The 17,215-nt window shown below is 41.2% G+C and overlaps 1 protein-coding gene and 1 long non-coding RNA gene across 2 annotated transcripts; one reads left to right on the top strand and one right to left on the bottom strand.

Moving 5' to 3' along the window:
* The first annotated feature begins 71 nt into the window (after positions 1-71).
* On the top strand, positions 72-1,153 carry LOC123475309. Its single transcript, XR_006650345.1, has 2 exons — positions 72-426; positions 524-1,153. It is a non-coding gene; the product is annotated as an uncharacterized LOC123475309 (long non-coding RNA).
* Positions 1,154-9,572: 8,419 nt separating this feature from the next.
* On the bottom strand, positions 9,573-12,037 carry LOC116928323. Its single transcript, XM_032935402.2, has 3 exons — positions 11,408-12,037; positions 11,155-11,286; positions 9,573-11,080 (listed from the first exon to the last, which is right to left on the bottom strand). Exons 1-3 carry the CDS (start codon positions 11,494-11,496, stop codon positions 10,915-10,917), a joined length of 387 nt encoding a protein of 128 aa, XP_032791293.2. The 5' UTR covers positions 11,497-12,037; the 3' UTR covers positions 9,573-10,914.
* Between the last annotated feature and the right edge of the window lie 5,178 nt (positions 12,038-17,215).

Below are 17,215 nucleotides of genomic sequence, written 5' to 3'. Positions count from 1 at the left end.
TATACATAAAGGTAGGTAGATGAGAGGGGGAAAAAAAAGGGGGGAAACGCAAAAGGCAAAAAGAAAAGTCAAGGTGGGCGCGGTTCATGTCTCTCTCTCTTTCTACTTGGAAATGGGGAGCGGGACTGGAGCTGCAAGGAGCGCCCACGTTCATTTTCTCCAGGAAGACCTAAGAGAAGAAAGAAAAACACACACACACACACAGAGCAAAAGAAGATTGAGAAGAGTCGGGAAATAACAAGGAACTTATCCGCCCTGAAAAAAAGAAAAAACAAACTTTTTTTTTTTTTCTTTATCTTCTTCTTATTTTCCTGGGCAGGGATTTTTTTTTTTTCACGTGTGTGTGTACCAGCAGCAAACACGGCAGCAGTGACTGACCCAGCCACCACCATAAACCGTAAACCGTTGCCACCCATTCACTAATAGGTAGCCCTTTTTTTTTTTTCTTTTTAAATATTCTTTGTTTGTTCCTTATCATTTTTGTTGATGTTTCTCCGTTTCTCGTGTTTCAACTATTTCAAAGCGTTTTAGAAGCGCGGGGACACAAGAAGAGACGCACACTTGGAATGAAGACGGAGAGGAAATGAAAACTCGGCTGACGTAATCTTCAAGTCATCATTTCGGCTCCTTCTTCTGTGTGCAATGGCTCATCAAATCGTTAAGGAAGAAAAGAAAATTGAAATAAGTGGAGGATAGCACGAGATAAATACTCTGCTTCTCTTTTCCATCTTCATCTCGTCTGTTATGTTCTTGCGTGTTGTTCGTTTGGTTGTTGTTGTTGCTTTGATTCTTTTTTGTGGCTGCTGTCGGTTCTTGTTGTGCTACGTGACGACCCGCCTCGAGGGCGTGCATCGAAACGGCCACATAGCTGTGATGATCTTAAACCATCGAACGCGCTTGATTGAATCGCCCCCGTCTACGTGCCGTATTTCATTTGTTCAGTCAAACGATAAAACGAAAGGAAATGGGTAAATTGAGGATAGAAGAAATACACTAGACGTATATCCAATCACGGCAGTTGTTTTACACACGAAATATATACAGTTAATATAAATATAAATATATTTTTTTCAATCAAACTAACCTTTCCTTTCGTGTTGGCTCCTCTGTATGATATAAACTTTGGTTTTATAACATGGCCTTTTTAAAAGAACAGAATTTTGAATCGACTTGTTTTGGGGTTTTCAAAATCCTTGTTTTCATCTTAACCACTTTCTCTCTCGTCTGTCGATCTCCATCCCTGATTTCTTTTTTCCGATGTTTGGAGAAGAACAATGTCCAAACGACCGCAGATGATTCACGATCGAAGCCCGTCTTCCCTTTTCATATTTACAACTGTCTTCCTCCACATGTATACACCTTCGAATTGAGAGTGGTTTAGACAATAAGCTTATCGGCTGCCATCAAGGGTTAGAACCATCTTTGTTTTTTCTTTTTTTTTCAGGTCCTCTCACTCCAACTGATGGCTAAAAGGGGAGGAATAGAGCCGACTCCTCTTGTTTTCTTCCGTGGGGGCGCCCTTGATTGTGAATGTGGAATGTGCTGCGTCGTGTTGTGTAGTAGCCCGTAGAAAAAGGTCCGGGACGCGCGTTCGAAAACCTGTAAACACACGGACAGGTGTTTATCCAGCGTAGATGTCTCCATCTAGATATAGATATATAGGGGGAATGCATATGGTGATGTGAAGAAGGGGGGGCAGGACCCAATCGGCACGCAACGTTTCTAAACTCATCAGCAACAGGATCGATCGAGAAAAACAAAAGGGAAATCAACATAAAAAAACAAAACAAAAGCGGAGCCATTCAACTCGAAGCCAAGTCCATTTCCCAAATAGAAACTTGGATGACGTTGTTAGGCAGTTTGTTTAGGGCGTTTGGTTGATCATTGGGTTGAGCATTTTTTTTTTTTTCTTTATTCATCAGTTGGGTTTCTTCCATCATTTGCCAGGTGGGAGGGGATCAGGTATTGCATCAAAACCGATGAAAGACAACTCGTCTAACTTTGCAATCATTTTTCTCCGACCCTTCGGGGCCAAGGAGGAGGAAACCGATCATCATTTGTTTTCTTCGTTTCTCTTTTCCAAGAATTTTGTTGTTTCGCTTTTTCCGTTTGATGGCGACTCCCGATTTTGAACGCGACCGAAAATGTCCTCATTAGAAAAAATTGTTTTCACTCGTATTTTCGTCCGGCAGTTACGAATTCGTGATGCGACGTGAAAACGGGAGGGAAAAAGAAACGTCTCCCACTCAAAAGAAAAAGAAAAAAAAAAGAAGAACGACCTGCTGTTGAGACCGAAAATGCCGTGCGTGCATGTGCCGTACTGCTGCGGGACTGACATGCCGGGGCTATTCAGCTTACGTTGTTGTTTTTTTGTTTTTTTATGGACGTGGTGGGAGAATTAAGATAGATATTCTTTAACAGTGGCATCCGCGCATAAAGTAACGGTGTATTTTCGTCCGCACAATGACACAACTATAAGCTGCGTTTATAATGAGACGTCTAGAAATAGAATTGACAAGTATGAAAGGTTACGCCGTGCCTTGCTGGGCATGAAAAAAATCTGACACACACACACACACACACACAAACACGAAAGAACGAAGCCAAAACAACAACGCAAAGTGAGATTGAGCTAAACGTGAGCTTCAAAGAGAGAGAGAGAATCTAAAGTAGAATACGAATATTTATCGCGTGAATGGATCATTCACGTCATCCCACACGACAGCCCAGGATATAAAGAACAAAAAAAAACAGCATTGCAATGTTGTCGGACATTCAAGGTCCGTCTGATTTAAGAGACAATCGGCTAAGAGCATAAGTATAGGTAAATCACGCGCGATGTTTGAATTTCTTTAATAGAAAAAAAAAAAACGAAAGTCAACTTAATCTTGTTGATATCTTCTTATTTTACTTGACTCGCCGATCCTTTGTGTCTCGACTGTCGCCATGTTGACAGAAAATCTAAAGATGAAAGGCGCAAGGTCCAGTGACGATGACACAAACTATTTCAGTCAACACATCAACTGAGGCGGCCATGAAGAAAGAGTGCCATGTCAATTTTCTGTCCGGCTCGTCATGTGTTCCGTCCTTTAAACGCCACGAAACCAAAACAAAAACGCCGACATGATGATCCATTTTTGGCGTGTAAAGAATGTGAACAGAATCAATGGATATATAAGATACCGATAATAGATAAGAGCCTTTGCTTTGAGTTATGCAGCCAGGTGTCACATCATTGCTCATTATTGGTTTAATCTGTGCGAAACAAATTCGAATTGCTTAGTTCACGAAAACGCGGCCGGGTTGTGGCCCCCTCCGTTCTCAGTTTATTTTTTTGCGAGCTTGGCTTTCCGTCCTGGATGTTTGGCCTACAGCGATTTGAAATTTGGCGGTGACGGCTTTTGCCTTGTAAAATGCCAAATGAAAGGCAGATGCATAGTACATATATATACGCAAAAGGTATAAACAATAGAGCACTCTGTCGACGCCCTTCCTTCCTCTTTCCTTATCTCTGTTTGGTTTGAAACATCAAATGGCAACACACAAAATTGACCCTCCCTAAATACGGCCATTGTATTGCGCAAGCTTTTTGGCTGCCAGACTTTGATCAAAAGGTTACAATTGACAAATGCGATTGCGTAGGTGAAGTGTGTATGTAGACGTAGCGCACGCATTAGCCGTTCATCGTTCGACAGCAACTGCTGATGTTGCGCACACACGACGGAGAACACGACGACAACAAGTATGATGTATATGCAACAGAGGGAATCGCTTTGTTCAGTCATGTGGCATCACGTGATTTTTGATTTGAATGTCCATAAAAAGGGGAAACGATTCAATTGTTCGCACCGTCTGAGAGTTACGATGATGATTTTTCCTTTTCATTCGTCGTTCGTTCGCATGCCCAAGAAAACAGACAGCAATAAGACACACGAAAGAGAAGATTTTTGTTTGCAAGAGGCGACCCCGTCGCGATGGCCGTAAATCATTCTTCGTCCGTGCTGAACCGGCACCGCTTTTTCTCTCTCTGCCTTGTGCGGTTTGAAATGTCTGATGGGCTTCGATTGTGTGCGGTAACCCCCGAGGTGGTCGTACTGTTCACAAAAAATAACGAAATACCAATACAAACGTGTACAGGGCTATTCAATCGTGAAGGCGCCTCGTAGAATTTGAATACATCAGGAGAGGACAAAACACTTGATGACGAGGAATAAAAAAAAAAATAATAATGCCAGATGAGAGAGAGAAGAGCGATTACGTCACTCATCAAGTACTGAGAAACTTTCACGGCTGTGGTGGTACGGGCTCGTGCCGCATTGAGTGAAAATGCTGCCGCGTGACGATTCGAATAGAGTTACACTATCACCCCCTACCACACAGGATCTAGGCTGTTGCCATGGACACTTCCTTTGAATGTTTCAATGCAAAAATGTTTAGACATTCTTCAATGGAATTGTTTGTGCCATTCTTTCCCAGCGCTTTCGTGTTAGAATACCATAAAGAAGCAGAAGAGATCATCGAAGGGGGAGGTTACACCGGACTTGGCGAATCAAAGATGAGCGGATTGTATGGACGCGTGACGCTCAAATTCAACTCTTTAACATTGGCGTGTTGTACGGGAGAGAGTCAGCCAGAATATAAAAAGAGAGATGTGATAAACAACAAGAGGGTCAACGGGTCAAGGAGGACATTTCGTGAAAACAAACTGCTTCTCTTTTTTTTTTTTTTCTTCAGATTTTTTAGTTTGCCATCACTGGCCAAGGATTTCTCTTTTTTTTTTTTTCGCTTCTTCTCCTGCCCCTCTTTATGTGTGTGTGGTGCCCAGGGAATGCCGAGGCAGCTCCCGGTGGAGCCGCTTACTCATCCAACCCAGTTGGGATGGAAAAGGGCATTCGTCGTTTCTGCCATCACGAGGAGCCCATTCATTTCTGCACGATGCCCTTATGTTCGACTTGCCCGAGATGGTTGACTCAAAGGGTCATCCACGTTTAGACAACGGCACGAGCACGACGGGGAAAATCGTCTCTGCCAAAGCGATTTTGTCTGCGCTACAAATATACAAAGCAATTTCGATATAATGAGATGCGCGTGAAATATTCAAACGCCAATTACTTTGCGAGGGGAATTACACAAGCGGCTGGCGTGCGATTCGATAAGAATAGAAAACACATTTAACCGTCTCGCTATAAATTGATGAAATTTCATTTCACGTTGAGACGATGGAAAGAAAACAAAGTGTGACGAGAATGGGTTCATCAGCAGCAACAGCCCGAAGCCGATTGAGAGAGAAAACATTGTCGGAGAACTGATGTGGCAAGAATGCCCCGAAATGATTGCACAGATGGGTCTTAGACGTGAAAAAATGTCGACGACTTGTTTGATAAACTTGTCTGTATTTCTTTTTTTGACGAACGTTTTATTCCTTTTTGCTGCTCGTTTATTAGATGGCAAAAAATTATTCTCATTTTTTGTGTATGTGTGTGTGAGGGGGGTATACATGGGTACAATACAGAAAGGCATACATGTTTCTCACGCTCCCGCGTGTCACGGGCGAGAATAGCGACCCCTCTCTTTAGTTGGTTTCACTTCAGAAAAGAGAGTTATAAAAAGAGCGTTTTTTTTTTTTTTTAGATTTTTCTTTTTTCAAAAATACACGCGTGACCCCATTTCGGCGTCGTCTTCTCAAACGGAGAACAATGCTGATTTTGCCTGCTTGTTTCTTTTCGGGTCTATTACGTGCGAGTCGTTCGTTCGTCCTGTCTGTGACACCCAACCTTCATTGCCGTTATATTCTTTTCAAGAAATGGCGGTTGAATGAAGGTGGCACTACCGCGGGTATATTAAAATACACACACACACACAAAAAAAGAGTACTATATAATGGACGTAACTTGTTTTGCGAAATTTGACTGCGACACAAGATCGTGAGCCATTCGAAATTATCAGCAGACAGCAAACAAAAAGAGTTTCGGTCGAAATTGACTGGTCGTCGTCGTGGACAAATACGGATTGAAGGGGGTCCGTTTTGCGTGTGTGTGTAGTGCCTCTGGTGGTGAACGTCCGGCCCGGTTTCGTCCATTTGCAAAAAGGTAAAAAACAAACATGGAACTACAGCAGCACCTGTCTCGACGGTGGATCGATTGTTCTGATTGTTTTCGCGAAAGAAATTCAAAAGGGCTGCCCCTCATTATCTTCACCATTCTTATTGCGGTTTTGAGAATTTGGAATACATTTTTCAGATAAAGAGAAGCAAAAAAAGGGAAAAGAACGATCGAAGAAATCCAACCAGAACAATCATCCGGAATAACAAGCTACCGGGAATATGGGATCGGGTTTTATGTGTGTGGGTGAGAAAGGTTATTAAATATGCAATCATTTCTTCTATAGACCGACGTGGCTGCAATTCTCGATAACGATCCCTTATCCGCTAGACTGTCCCTATTTGATTAAACTAAAGAAAAACCCGTTGAATTGAAAGCAATCAAACGTGATTTTTGGAAATAGAAAATAGGCAGCCTGAATTCCAGACGATGCGGTTGTTTTTCTCTATCGTGTAGCGCTAGATGGTGCGGCAGATTCCCGAATTCACGGCCGGAACACGCCCACTTTCCACCTGAGCGACCTTGTCGAGAGAAATAAACCCCGCTCCGTTGTTTGAATGTGGAGGGGAAATCGTGTAGTAGTTACACAATCACGACCGACAACTGGTTATTACCTGCACGCACGAGAACCCAAGGAGACGCCATCTATCCGTGCAGAATCCGAACGTTTGAACGAACGCCACGGAATTCGTATAATGACCAACGCCGTTAGGCTGAACGGCGATTCCAGAAAAAGGATCAAATAAACCCTTATTATTATTTTTTTGTCTACTGTAACGTGAGTCTTCACGAGGCGTCGATCCCATCAGCAACGAATGTCTGTTCGTTTGAAGTGATTGCTTTACACTATACGATCACTGTCGAATTTGATCCTTTTAGGAGTACGCATCCAATAAGCATCGGCTTTCGGATAGGATGACATTGAAAGCGGCTGTTTTGCTGCTGATATTAAATAGGAGGTCTGTGATTACAAAATCCCTTGAATCTATTTTCCCGCAACGTCCATTAGCATGCGTGAACTTACACCCCCAGAAACCCTATATACGTACACAGCTAACATATCTATATCACCGATGTCGAAGCTCTTTGATGATTGCCTTTTACGAAAACTCAATTTGTCTTGCAAGCGCAGACGTATACTGTGTAGCCTTTGCTAATTATTTATTATTTTTATGTTTATTATCTTTGTCGTGTCCCATTTTTGTTGTTGTTACAGAATCCATTATCTATGAAAAAAAAGGGGCCTTTAGCTCTGCCTCTTTTCCGTCTAACGACCTGAATGGAATTTGGGTAAAACAATAACAAGCGAGTTTCAAGCTACTTCGACGTTTGTCTTTGCCAAAGGCCGTGTACGATGCCGCCCCTACAATGCTAAATCCCATCAATGATTTTTAATCCTTCGTTTAAAAAGAAAAAACCTCCCTTAAAAATTGTTGGTGAAACATAAAGGAGGTCGTACTAAAACAAAAATAGAATATTTGTGTGGAAGTTCAAACTGCACAAATGCATCGGAGAAGCCAACTTTCGTGCTGCATAATTGATTCATCAGGATAGATGACCTTTTCGCCCATTTGGCCAATGATTAGTTTAACGATTTCGACCATCCCCTGAAAACTATATATGGCCCATAGCGTTCGTGATGTAAAGAAAAGGTAAATCGGTGTTCGTGATATATGATGATACAGGTAGGGAAGATTCACTTAAATCAATGACGTCGTCACTTTAAAGGCGCTTAACGCTCGAATGGTACGCGATTGCTACTAGGCAACCTGTTCTTGTAGACCTTTTCCTTTCTCCTATGGGGGAAATTGGACAATTGGTCTTTGTTCCACGGACCTCTGCTGTCTAAAAGATTCACCCTGTTACACAGAATCTATACTGCAACCAATGACACGTAAACAAACTATAAATAGGCTAGTCTATTAGACTTGTGCATTTTGCCGTGGAAGGGAAACTAGCATTTCTCCTTCTTGTATAATTGATGCTATTTTTATGTTTTAATAGGATTTTCTATCGTTGGAATAGCAATGGCTGCTAAAAGCCAATGAACTTGTAGTTTCTTACTTGATGAGACGATATCTTACGTCCTGTTCTATTAATCGCAACGTAACTGCAGAAACAATTGTTTTATTACAAGTTAGGTAACACACCCCTATGGTGTTTGGGAGGCACTTGTCGTTTGATTGAAACTGTATAACTAAGTCCCTAAAGGTCGTCTGTGCGACACATCTATGTGCAGCACTCTTGGTTTCAATTAGAAGCTCTGATATTGCTTGACCCATAATGTAGTCTAGTCGCGTCTATTGAGTTACTCTCATTTTTATGGCAACTTAATCAAATGGATGTGCCACACGAGGCTGAGGACAATGCGCAGTTGAGACGCTAATGAAGGAGGAAAACGGAGTCATTGCAGCAAAGTCCTTGTCATTCATTGTTTTGCCAATCAGCCAAAAAATGAAAGAGCAAGTGTTAACCAACTATTGTGAACCTCCAGAACTATGCAAGAATCTGCGCTTGCATAGAATAAAGAATTCAACTTACAGAACGTCAGTGGAGTTGACACTAGAAGTTACGCGAATCTTGCGCTCACCAGCCAATAATTTAATGCAAACATCATTGATCCTGTCCGACAATGTCCAAATTAGTTTTCTAAATGGAAAGATGTGCATTTGCATCATGACTCATGAGGCTAGAAAACATTGTACATAGTATTTTAATGAGCTAGACAGCAGCAATGAAACGTGCCATTTTCTATTTGTGGTTTCAGCGAGAATGCGGCACATAACTAACATTGCGGAAGCCTAGTGCGCATAACTGGGGAAAAGAAAACATAAACAAGTCTCGATCCAGGTTTAGCACCGTAATAGGAGGCGGTCGGCCGAAATGTCACACTCTATTAGCATACCGCTGATTATTATTTGCAAATGAGTATAGCGATTCTAGAAAGAAAAAAAAAGCGCAGCGTTATACTGCCAAGTTAAACAGCTAATGACGTGGCAGTCTTTTATTAGCCAATTTATAGTAAATGCCAATAGGGTACACACACACACCGACCTGTCGCCCAGTTACACAGGCCCCATAAACACTTGATGCCGTTGTACTTTTTTGGGTATGCAGCGAAACGAACGGCAAAAGATGCCGTAAAACAATTAACGTCATCTTAACCCTGGAGAAAGCGCAATTTTTTATTGCCAGACAGGAGAGGAATAAGCAAATATTCCCTTTGTGATCATCAAAATATGCTATGCCCTTATATCCAATATTGAGGCCCGAGTATTTTTCAATGGATAGCTTGGCTTCTTTGCAATAACATTCCTCTCCATTTGTGTGTGTGATTTCTCTCTTGACTTACGTACATATATCGAATTCATTTTATTATACCTTCTATAAGGGTGTTTGGCTTCTAATGATTCTTTATGTACAAATATTGAACTGCAGGATAATAAAAACGCTTGGAGAGTTGCAGGGCCAGCGTGTTCGACATTTACATGTATTGATTTTTCTGTTTGCTTTGTTGCGTCTCTCATTCTTATTCGGTGGAGAGACGTAGCAGATTAGCCTACACATCGGTTATATTAAATCGGCTGATTTCATTGTGATGGGCTTGTGTGACTCGCCGTCACATCGATGGCTGATCATCATTCCATTCTTCATTTTCTTCTCTCTTTTCAATGATGCATTTTTTTTTTTTTTCCATTTTTTTGTTGGCCTTAGGATCACAGTCCCCGGGTTCCTCCGGTTTACGTTCCGGTTTGTCTTATCTTGACGACGATAAAAGGGGGAAAAATGGACAGAGGGGACGGTGCAATGACAAAAGGTATATAATAAAGGAGGCGAGAAAACTTAAAAGGAAAAATAATGACAAATATAATATCAAACGAAAAAGATTGCGTTGTGCATAATTAACAATACACACGGACAGCATTTTGTTTTCACGTACAGTACACAAACATAAGGAAAATAATTGCTATTGATAATTCAATTTTTGCTTTTCGGATGGCTATTTTCTGAACCCCCCGATCGGGTTGGTACAACTTCTTTTTTTTCATATAACAATAAAATATATGTGTATGCAAATATCGGTCATAAAGTATACATTAAATGATAAATAAATAGACGGGGAAATGATTGGATGAATTGGACATAAATAAAAAAAACGGCTACATTGAAACTCACAAGCAAAATGAGGATCACCTTGCACGGAATAGTTGGTGTATCGCATTATTTTTTTTTCTAGTTTTGTTTTTTATTGGGACAGATAAAGTGAAAGAGAGAAGCTATTTAGCGGCTGCCATATCAAGCGGCAGGTATATAATATCCTATGCACATTATCTTTAGTGATGAACGTCAAGAACCGTGCGGAGAACATTGTTCGAGCGCGATACCTGCATTCACGCGTGTCGCGAGAACATGTTTATGGGATATACACATAGGAGTCAAAAACATCCGGCTTGGTGACTAGAGTTTTTCTTTTTTTAGCGAGAAACGAGAGAAGGAAGGAAGAATTTAAAAAAATCTAAAATAAAACAAAAGGCCATCCATTTCACAAATATCTCAGATCTGATGGCGCGATGATCGAATTCACATCGTTTACATCGAGAGGAATGACTGTGGCGGTCAAAACAAGAGCAGCTTACGTGTAGGAACGGTTTGAGAGGGAATTCCAGTTCAGTTTTTTGTTTGTTTGAAATGAGTAAAAATTAATGCCGTTGAAATCCGAGATTCAAAATCCAAAAGAAGTTTGTTTTGTTTGTTTTTTTCTTAGACGAAACGCCGTGAAAAGGGGAGTAACGAGTGGGTCACCGAGTCCTGATCAACGGATTTTGTTGTTGCCACGGAGGTAACGCCAAATATCGTCGTATATCTCTTCTTGACTTTCAGCTGCCTTTCGGTCTTCCTCCGACCGGCTGCCGTTGTCCATCTGAGCGTCCATCAGCGATCCGTCCGACTCTTCGTCTTGACTCCTCTTCTTACGGCCACTGTCGTCCACAAGAGCGCAATTAGACACAGCATTTTGGGTGCAAGCTTTATCGAAAAGTGGATGAACACTTACATTTTGGACGGGTCGACGTAGCCGTAATATTTGCCGGACGATGAAGACATCTTGCCTTTGAGACGGGCCAGAGCCAATAAAGTCTGTAGCTCTGCCAATCGCTGATCGGACACTCTCTTCTGTCTACTACCCCTGTAATAGTCACAATGAAAATAACCAGAGATCAATAAACGAGAATGCAAATGAGATGCTTATAAATGTATAGTTAGCTTGTTAACTATAAATAATCTTCAAAGGGATCATGGAAACTTACCTCCAGGACGGGTAGGCCTGAATTGAGACGGCTAGAAGACTGAGAACAATCACCGCTATAAGAACAGAATGAGTTGATTTCTGATGCATTTTTCTTTTGTTTCCTTGACGACTGGAACTGCTGATGCTCTTCTCCGATTGTCGTCCTTTAATGAAACGGCGATGAAACAGGCTCGTGTTCGAAAGGACAGAGTACAGAAAAAAACCCGGAGAAATAGGCAAACTGGCGATAATAGGCTTTCACAGTTCCTTGAAACTCTCAAAAGAAGATCGAATGTTGAGGTCGACAGATGATACGTTTCACTTCGGCTGGAACTGGTGACTCTGCGTGAAGAGTAATCCGAACCGAAATCCAATAAACAGGTTGCTTACTAAACAATTTATGTTGTTTGTTTCTTTATTTTTCCTCTTCTCGCTAACTGAATTCGAAAAATAACTTGAAATAAAAAAGGCGGCCAGCGATAATTGTGTCGGGATAGAGCGTGAAAAGAAAAAATCAAAAGGGTGGAGCTTTTTCCTTCCCAAAACAATCAGCGAGTGAATGAAAATAAGTCAATTGCTTTTCCTGCTGAATCGTGTGAACTAGCTTGCGCGACCAGCTGTGTCTGTATGACGTTCCTTACTGTGGATATCGTGGTATTTTATATACGGCAAGCGACGGCTTCCCCTAGACCCCACGCCCACCTAGGGTATAAGCTTATCTCATCGTCAAGCGCGCGCCTCTTTCAAAGCCCGGCCCGCGTTCCCACTGTGTAACGCCGCCTCACCAAGTCTGCGGTCAACCCATTCTTCCCTCCTGTTGCAATTTGATCTAAGAAATAAGTAAAAAAAATGTATTATTATCAAAAGACAAGCTGTGACGGAAGACAGGGTTGGCCCCTTTTTTTTTGGTTAATATTCTTTATTAATATGTAAATACAATAATGACGTAGTTCTAGTTCTTTTTTTGTGTGTGTGTGTGTTCATTCTTAGCTATTAATCGAGATGGCATATCATGAAGAAACAATATACCATATCTTTGTCTACCCACGCAGACACACGCAGAGCAAGCCCCATTCGAGTTTCTTATGAAATACGAAGACTTTCACGAGGAAAAAGAACAGGATCGTGCAACTTGTGTAAAACACGCATCCCGCTGTGATAGTCTACATAATATATTTCAACAAAATAATAAAATAAAAAAAAAGGTAATAACAGAAACCTGTTGGAGAATTTCACGTTTCATCAATTGACGTCACAACCTATTGTGAGGAGTCTCCCTCTCCATGTTCCAGGTTTTCCGCCGGTTTGCCGTGACGACATTAGTCAAGATTCTTAGCGGCTTCCACGAGGTCACGCCGCCCGAAGGAGAACTTTCGCACCCGGCGCTGAATTTCCCATTGGATCCATTCCCTCTATATGGGAAATTCAACCTCGTTATCTCCGCCGTCTGCATTGCAATCCCGCGAGCGGGTCCCGTCTTTTTACATGCCACATATGGTTCTAACACGTTCCGTAAACGTACTGCACATACTGAACGAAGGGACACGGACCGCGAGCGGAACTTGTCCCTTAGCCGACTTCGTTTTGAAACATGTGACTTGGGTGGCGCAATGACGTTGATGCTTTCAATGAAAAATGTAGACAAAAGAAAGAGAGAATTAGAAAACTGTTATTGTTGATTGCATCAGAGTTTTTATTTTTGTTTTATTTGTCCTGTAAAGGGTTTTGAACAGACCTATCAGCATTCGATCAGTGTCACTTGAGTTCTCTGGGGGAAAAACAGCAAACAGTAGTGTGCGTTGAGAACATTCAACCACATATAGAAGGAAATCTTGTTGCTAGGGCGTTACAGAGGGAAACAAATCAATTCGATCTGTTCAAACTCCAAAGGCAAAAAGCTTTTCGTTTTTATGGGATGATGGTTTGCCGCGGTAGCATGCCACCCATCGTTACGTCATCCGTTCAAAGTCCACTAGATTTACACAAATTTTTTTCTTACAATCTCCGGACTGAATAGGGGAAAAAAATAAAATTGGATGAATGTGACGTAAAACTCTCACCCATTTTTATCGATTCAAAAGCAATTACTAACAACGGCGATTGAAGATCCGGTTCTGACGACGTGTGGATGTTGATATTGCAGGAAAATCACGCACCAGCCGACCCGAGAAACACAACAAAATCGATGCTTCAAAACGATCGAAAAATGAATGAAATATTATAAGCAACCACCGAGCCACTTCATCATGTCAATTCATCCAAAAACATACGGTTGGATGCTGTCCGGACATAATGCAGACTCTAATCGAATGCAGCGACACGCCATTGCAAGGGCCTTCTTCACGGTGAATCATCTGACGGGCCGCATCGAGCAAGTTCTTGTTTGTTCCGCTGTGTGCCATGAGATATAGTGACAAGTTATATCTGTGTGTTTACGGTGTATCGCATAATAATGAAAACAAAACGTACCCTACACTATACGGCCCTTGAATCGTTTGTAGGGGCGTGTCTGCGTGAGAGCGGTAGAACATAAATGTAGCGCGTGACTCCATCATATAGGACGCGTTTATTTATGGAGTCCGGTTTAAATGGGGATGCGCTTTTTGACGTAAGAAATGGCGACGGAAGTCTATGACCCGACCATGAAAGGTAGAGAAGATGGGCCCTTTATTTTAAACGGTCCTATTCTACAATGCCAACATAAGGAAATTTCGTGAAAAAAAAGGAAAAACAAATCTGAAAATGGGGGACGACGTTTAGCTAATGTTTCAGCCCTGAACCGGACGTGATAGACAAGTAAATCACCTTTACACGCCAAGACACTTTTGAGCGAGAAGGAAAAAGAGAAGAAAAACCCAGGGAAAATTCCCGAAATGCAATCAAACGTGTCAAGGCGAATCGGAACGTGAATAAAGGCGTGTGTATAAGGAAAGGACACGCGTTTGTCCGTATTGCTTTTGTTACACAGGCGACGATGACGAGGATCAAACTGTCCAGACAAAAGAAAATCGGGCTTTTAGCTTTTATCTTCATGACGAACGTGCGACCTTTTATCTTCTTTTTTATTGGACAAGTACTTCCCCCCCCCCCTCTGTAAGTAAAAAAAAATAAAAAGGACAGCATATTATGTATGTACTGCACGACGGGATAATTCGAAAGCCATTCGTTTTATTGGTGAAACCGCTGGAAATTCCCGCAGCTTGTAATCACGATGTTCATCTATAGTTTTGTCTATTGTCGTATTAAACCCAATCATGGACGCTAATGAGTTATCTGTTTTATAGCCATATCAAAGCCAATTGTTCTAGAAAATTTACGTTGAAAGAGCGATTCAAAGTAAGGGAAGCGTGTAAAGATAACCGCCATATAGAATCTGTAAGAATCCCACACCTGTTGCAACTTAAGTTTCCAATTGGTTTGTCATTATTTATCCGGCCGTATCCAACTGTAAGCGTGATGTGATGACGCTTTCGGATGCATTGTGTAATTAAGAAATGATAAAGGTTATAAGATTGAATCGATACTTTTTCAAACCTATAGACGAGGTTATAGTATTGATATGCTAGACTATACTCAAGTTTCTTCTAGACTAAGTCAACTTTCATTTAACCTAATTCGTGCATTCTGTATATCTGATGGAGATTTTTTGAATGATCTCATATATACCACGTCATCCGGAAAAACCAGCGATTGGCCAGCACATTTGTATGCCAGGCAGACAGGTAATAAAAATTAAGGTACAACTCCAGAATAAAATAACATCTGCTATCTGCAGTTTGCGAAATCTTTGACAAACAACCGTGTAGCCTGTTAGGGGTGTTCACCGACTTAACCATTCCCGAAGCCAATTACAGATCATCGTCAGGGGGCTACACTGCAATTTATTTAGGCTATTTTTGCACGTCAAATAGCGAGAAAGAATAAATATTTTCTCAACTAATTCTTGTAGCTATGACCCTTCCCTTGTTAGCCATTGCTTTCCGTTATTTATTGGGCTGCCACATGTCGACTTGATTGATTATAGGGCCCAATTACAGAAACTCCATTGGGGAAGCAGCTAGTCGGCGTGCAAAAACGACGTCCTTTCACCCCGATGACGCAAAAGACGGAAGAAAAAGAAAGGTGCGAATGGGAAAGGCACATGCGAGAATGGCTTACTGCACCTCATCTTCCACTTCTTATGATAAGCAGGTGCTGATTGCTGCCTTAAGATTTATTCTGGAAAACTTCATTTCAATCTTGAATCATTTTCTAGGTAGATTGAAACGCGTGTTTTCGAAGAAAATCAAAACCTTGCCCAGCAAATCCTGACAACTTCATGATGAATTGGCGATGAAAGCATCTAGTGCGATCAATCAAGCCAACCGTATCTTGGGGTCACACTCGGCAAAAAACTGGCCATCTGTTTTTTCCCCTTTTTTTTTTGCCAGAAATTCGTGAGACTGCGGGAGTGTCGTAAAAGCGGCCTTTTGCGTCATCACCGCCAGGAAGAGAAAGGTGGGCTCGTACGAATCAATGAAAAAAAGGAATAGCAGTAAAGACAGTTAATTGTATTTGATGAAACAAGTAGCTGTTTTCGTATAAGGAAACGCCGAATCGTCCCAGTGACGCTAATGGAGTTCTACGAGAGCTAAATAGTCAATAGGGTTTTTTTTTTACTAATGGTTCTTATTCATTCAAACTGTATACAGAATGTGTGCCTTTTACCATCAAGCAACATTCAGACACAAAAAAAACGTTTGGCAAATGCTTACAGACGGTGATTGGAATATCAAATCCCACGGTTTGAAAAGACCATGTTTTTGCCTTATACAATTTTTCTAAACGCTTGGCCTGTTTTTTATAGTGAGCAGTAATCTCATTGCACGGTTTGCAAAAGCCGAATGTTTGCTCATAGATGCATGGAATTGGTCGTGACGTATAGAACTAAAATGACCATTTTTTGGAGTCTTAATTTAGATTCAGTTGCTTTTCTTTTTGCAACGTAGGCAAGACATTATGTTTTACATCTTCTGGCTTAAAATCTGTATCAAGTATTATTATTTTTTAAAAATCCTTCCTTCTCACGAGTTTAACGGTCTGTTTGTTTCTTAAATTGTCAATGGATAAACAAATTAATTGGATTTTATTCATATAAAACATCCAGCCAAATCCTGCTAAACAAACACAATAAGCCAGGTAAAGTTCGATGATGAATGTTTAGGTGGGAAACTATTTGATTTTTAATACTGTGCATCGACTATAGCCGTAGGTGTTGTCACAGACTAAATACTCAGCTGTCGGGCACAGAATTATCCGTAAAGTTCTATACTTACCTGACAAATCAAAGCCTCTTTTTATCTTACCTGTAAAACTTAAAGAATACATCATGAGCTATACAAGCAAAGTTGCCTCACAAGGAACGAAAAAGAAATATACAGTCGTATCAGCTCATAATCTTTTGAAGGAAATTTATTATAAAACAATGTGAAATTTTTTATATAGTAGCTATTCAGTTACCTGTTACCTGCTTTATACGGATTTCTTCCGGGTGCATTGAGTCAATGAGGCAGCTTCGTCTTATTTATGTAAACACATAGGCCTAATACCTTTTTCTTTTTCAGTAAAGCTGCTTTTTTTTTCACTCTATGGTAAGCTGTAACTCCCGTCGTCGTATCGCTTGGTGTTCTTTTCATTTCCTTTTTTTATCAGCCCCAATTTGTTCCTAGCAACGCCCGGTGTAGTCGGGTTGATAGCGTTTCCTGCGATAACGAAGACTAGGTCTACAATGTAAAACGTGGACTATATTGCCTTTTTGTAAGAAATGCAGCACGTACAGTCCATGTCA

The sequence above is a fragment of the Daphnia magna genome, linkage group LG8 (assembly GCF_020631705.1).
Source record: "Daphnia magna isolate NIES linkage group LG8, ASM2063170v1.1, whole genome shotgun sequence".
Classification (NCBI taxonomy): domain Eukaryota; kingdom Metazoa; phylum Arthropoda; class Branchiopoda; order Diplostraca; family Daphniidae; genus Daphnia; species Daphnia magna.
Note: the sequence above shows the minus strand (reverse complement) of the source record. Positions and strands in the feature narration are given on the sequence as shown.

Bases quoted from the DNA above. Each gene is read 5' to 3' on its own strand.
- LOC116928323 (XM_032935402.2), bottom strand. From the start codon at position 11,496: ATGCATCAGAAATCAACTCATTCTGTTCTTATAGCGGTGATTGTTCTC. The intron at 11,287-11,407 runs GTAAGTTTCCAT...TGACTATTACAG, and splicing joins CAGGCCTACCCGTCCTGGAG to GGGTAGTAGACAGAAGAGAG. The intron at 11,081-11,154 runs GTAAGTGTTCAT...TGTGGACGACAG, and splicing joins TACGTCGACCCGTCCAAAAT to TGGCCGTAAGAAGAGGAGTC.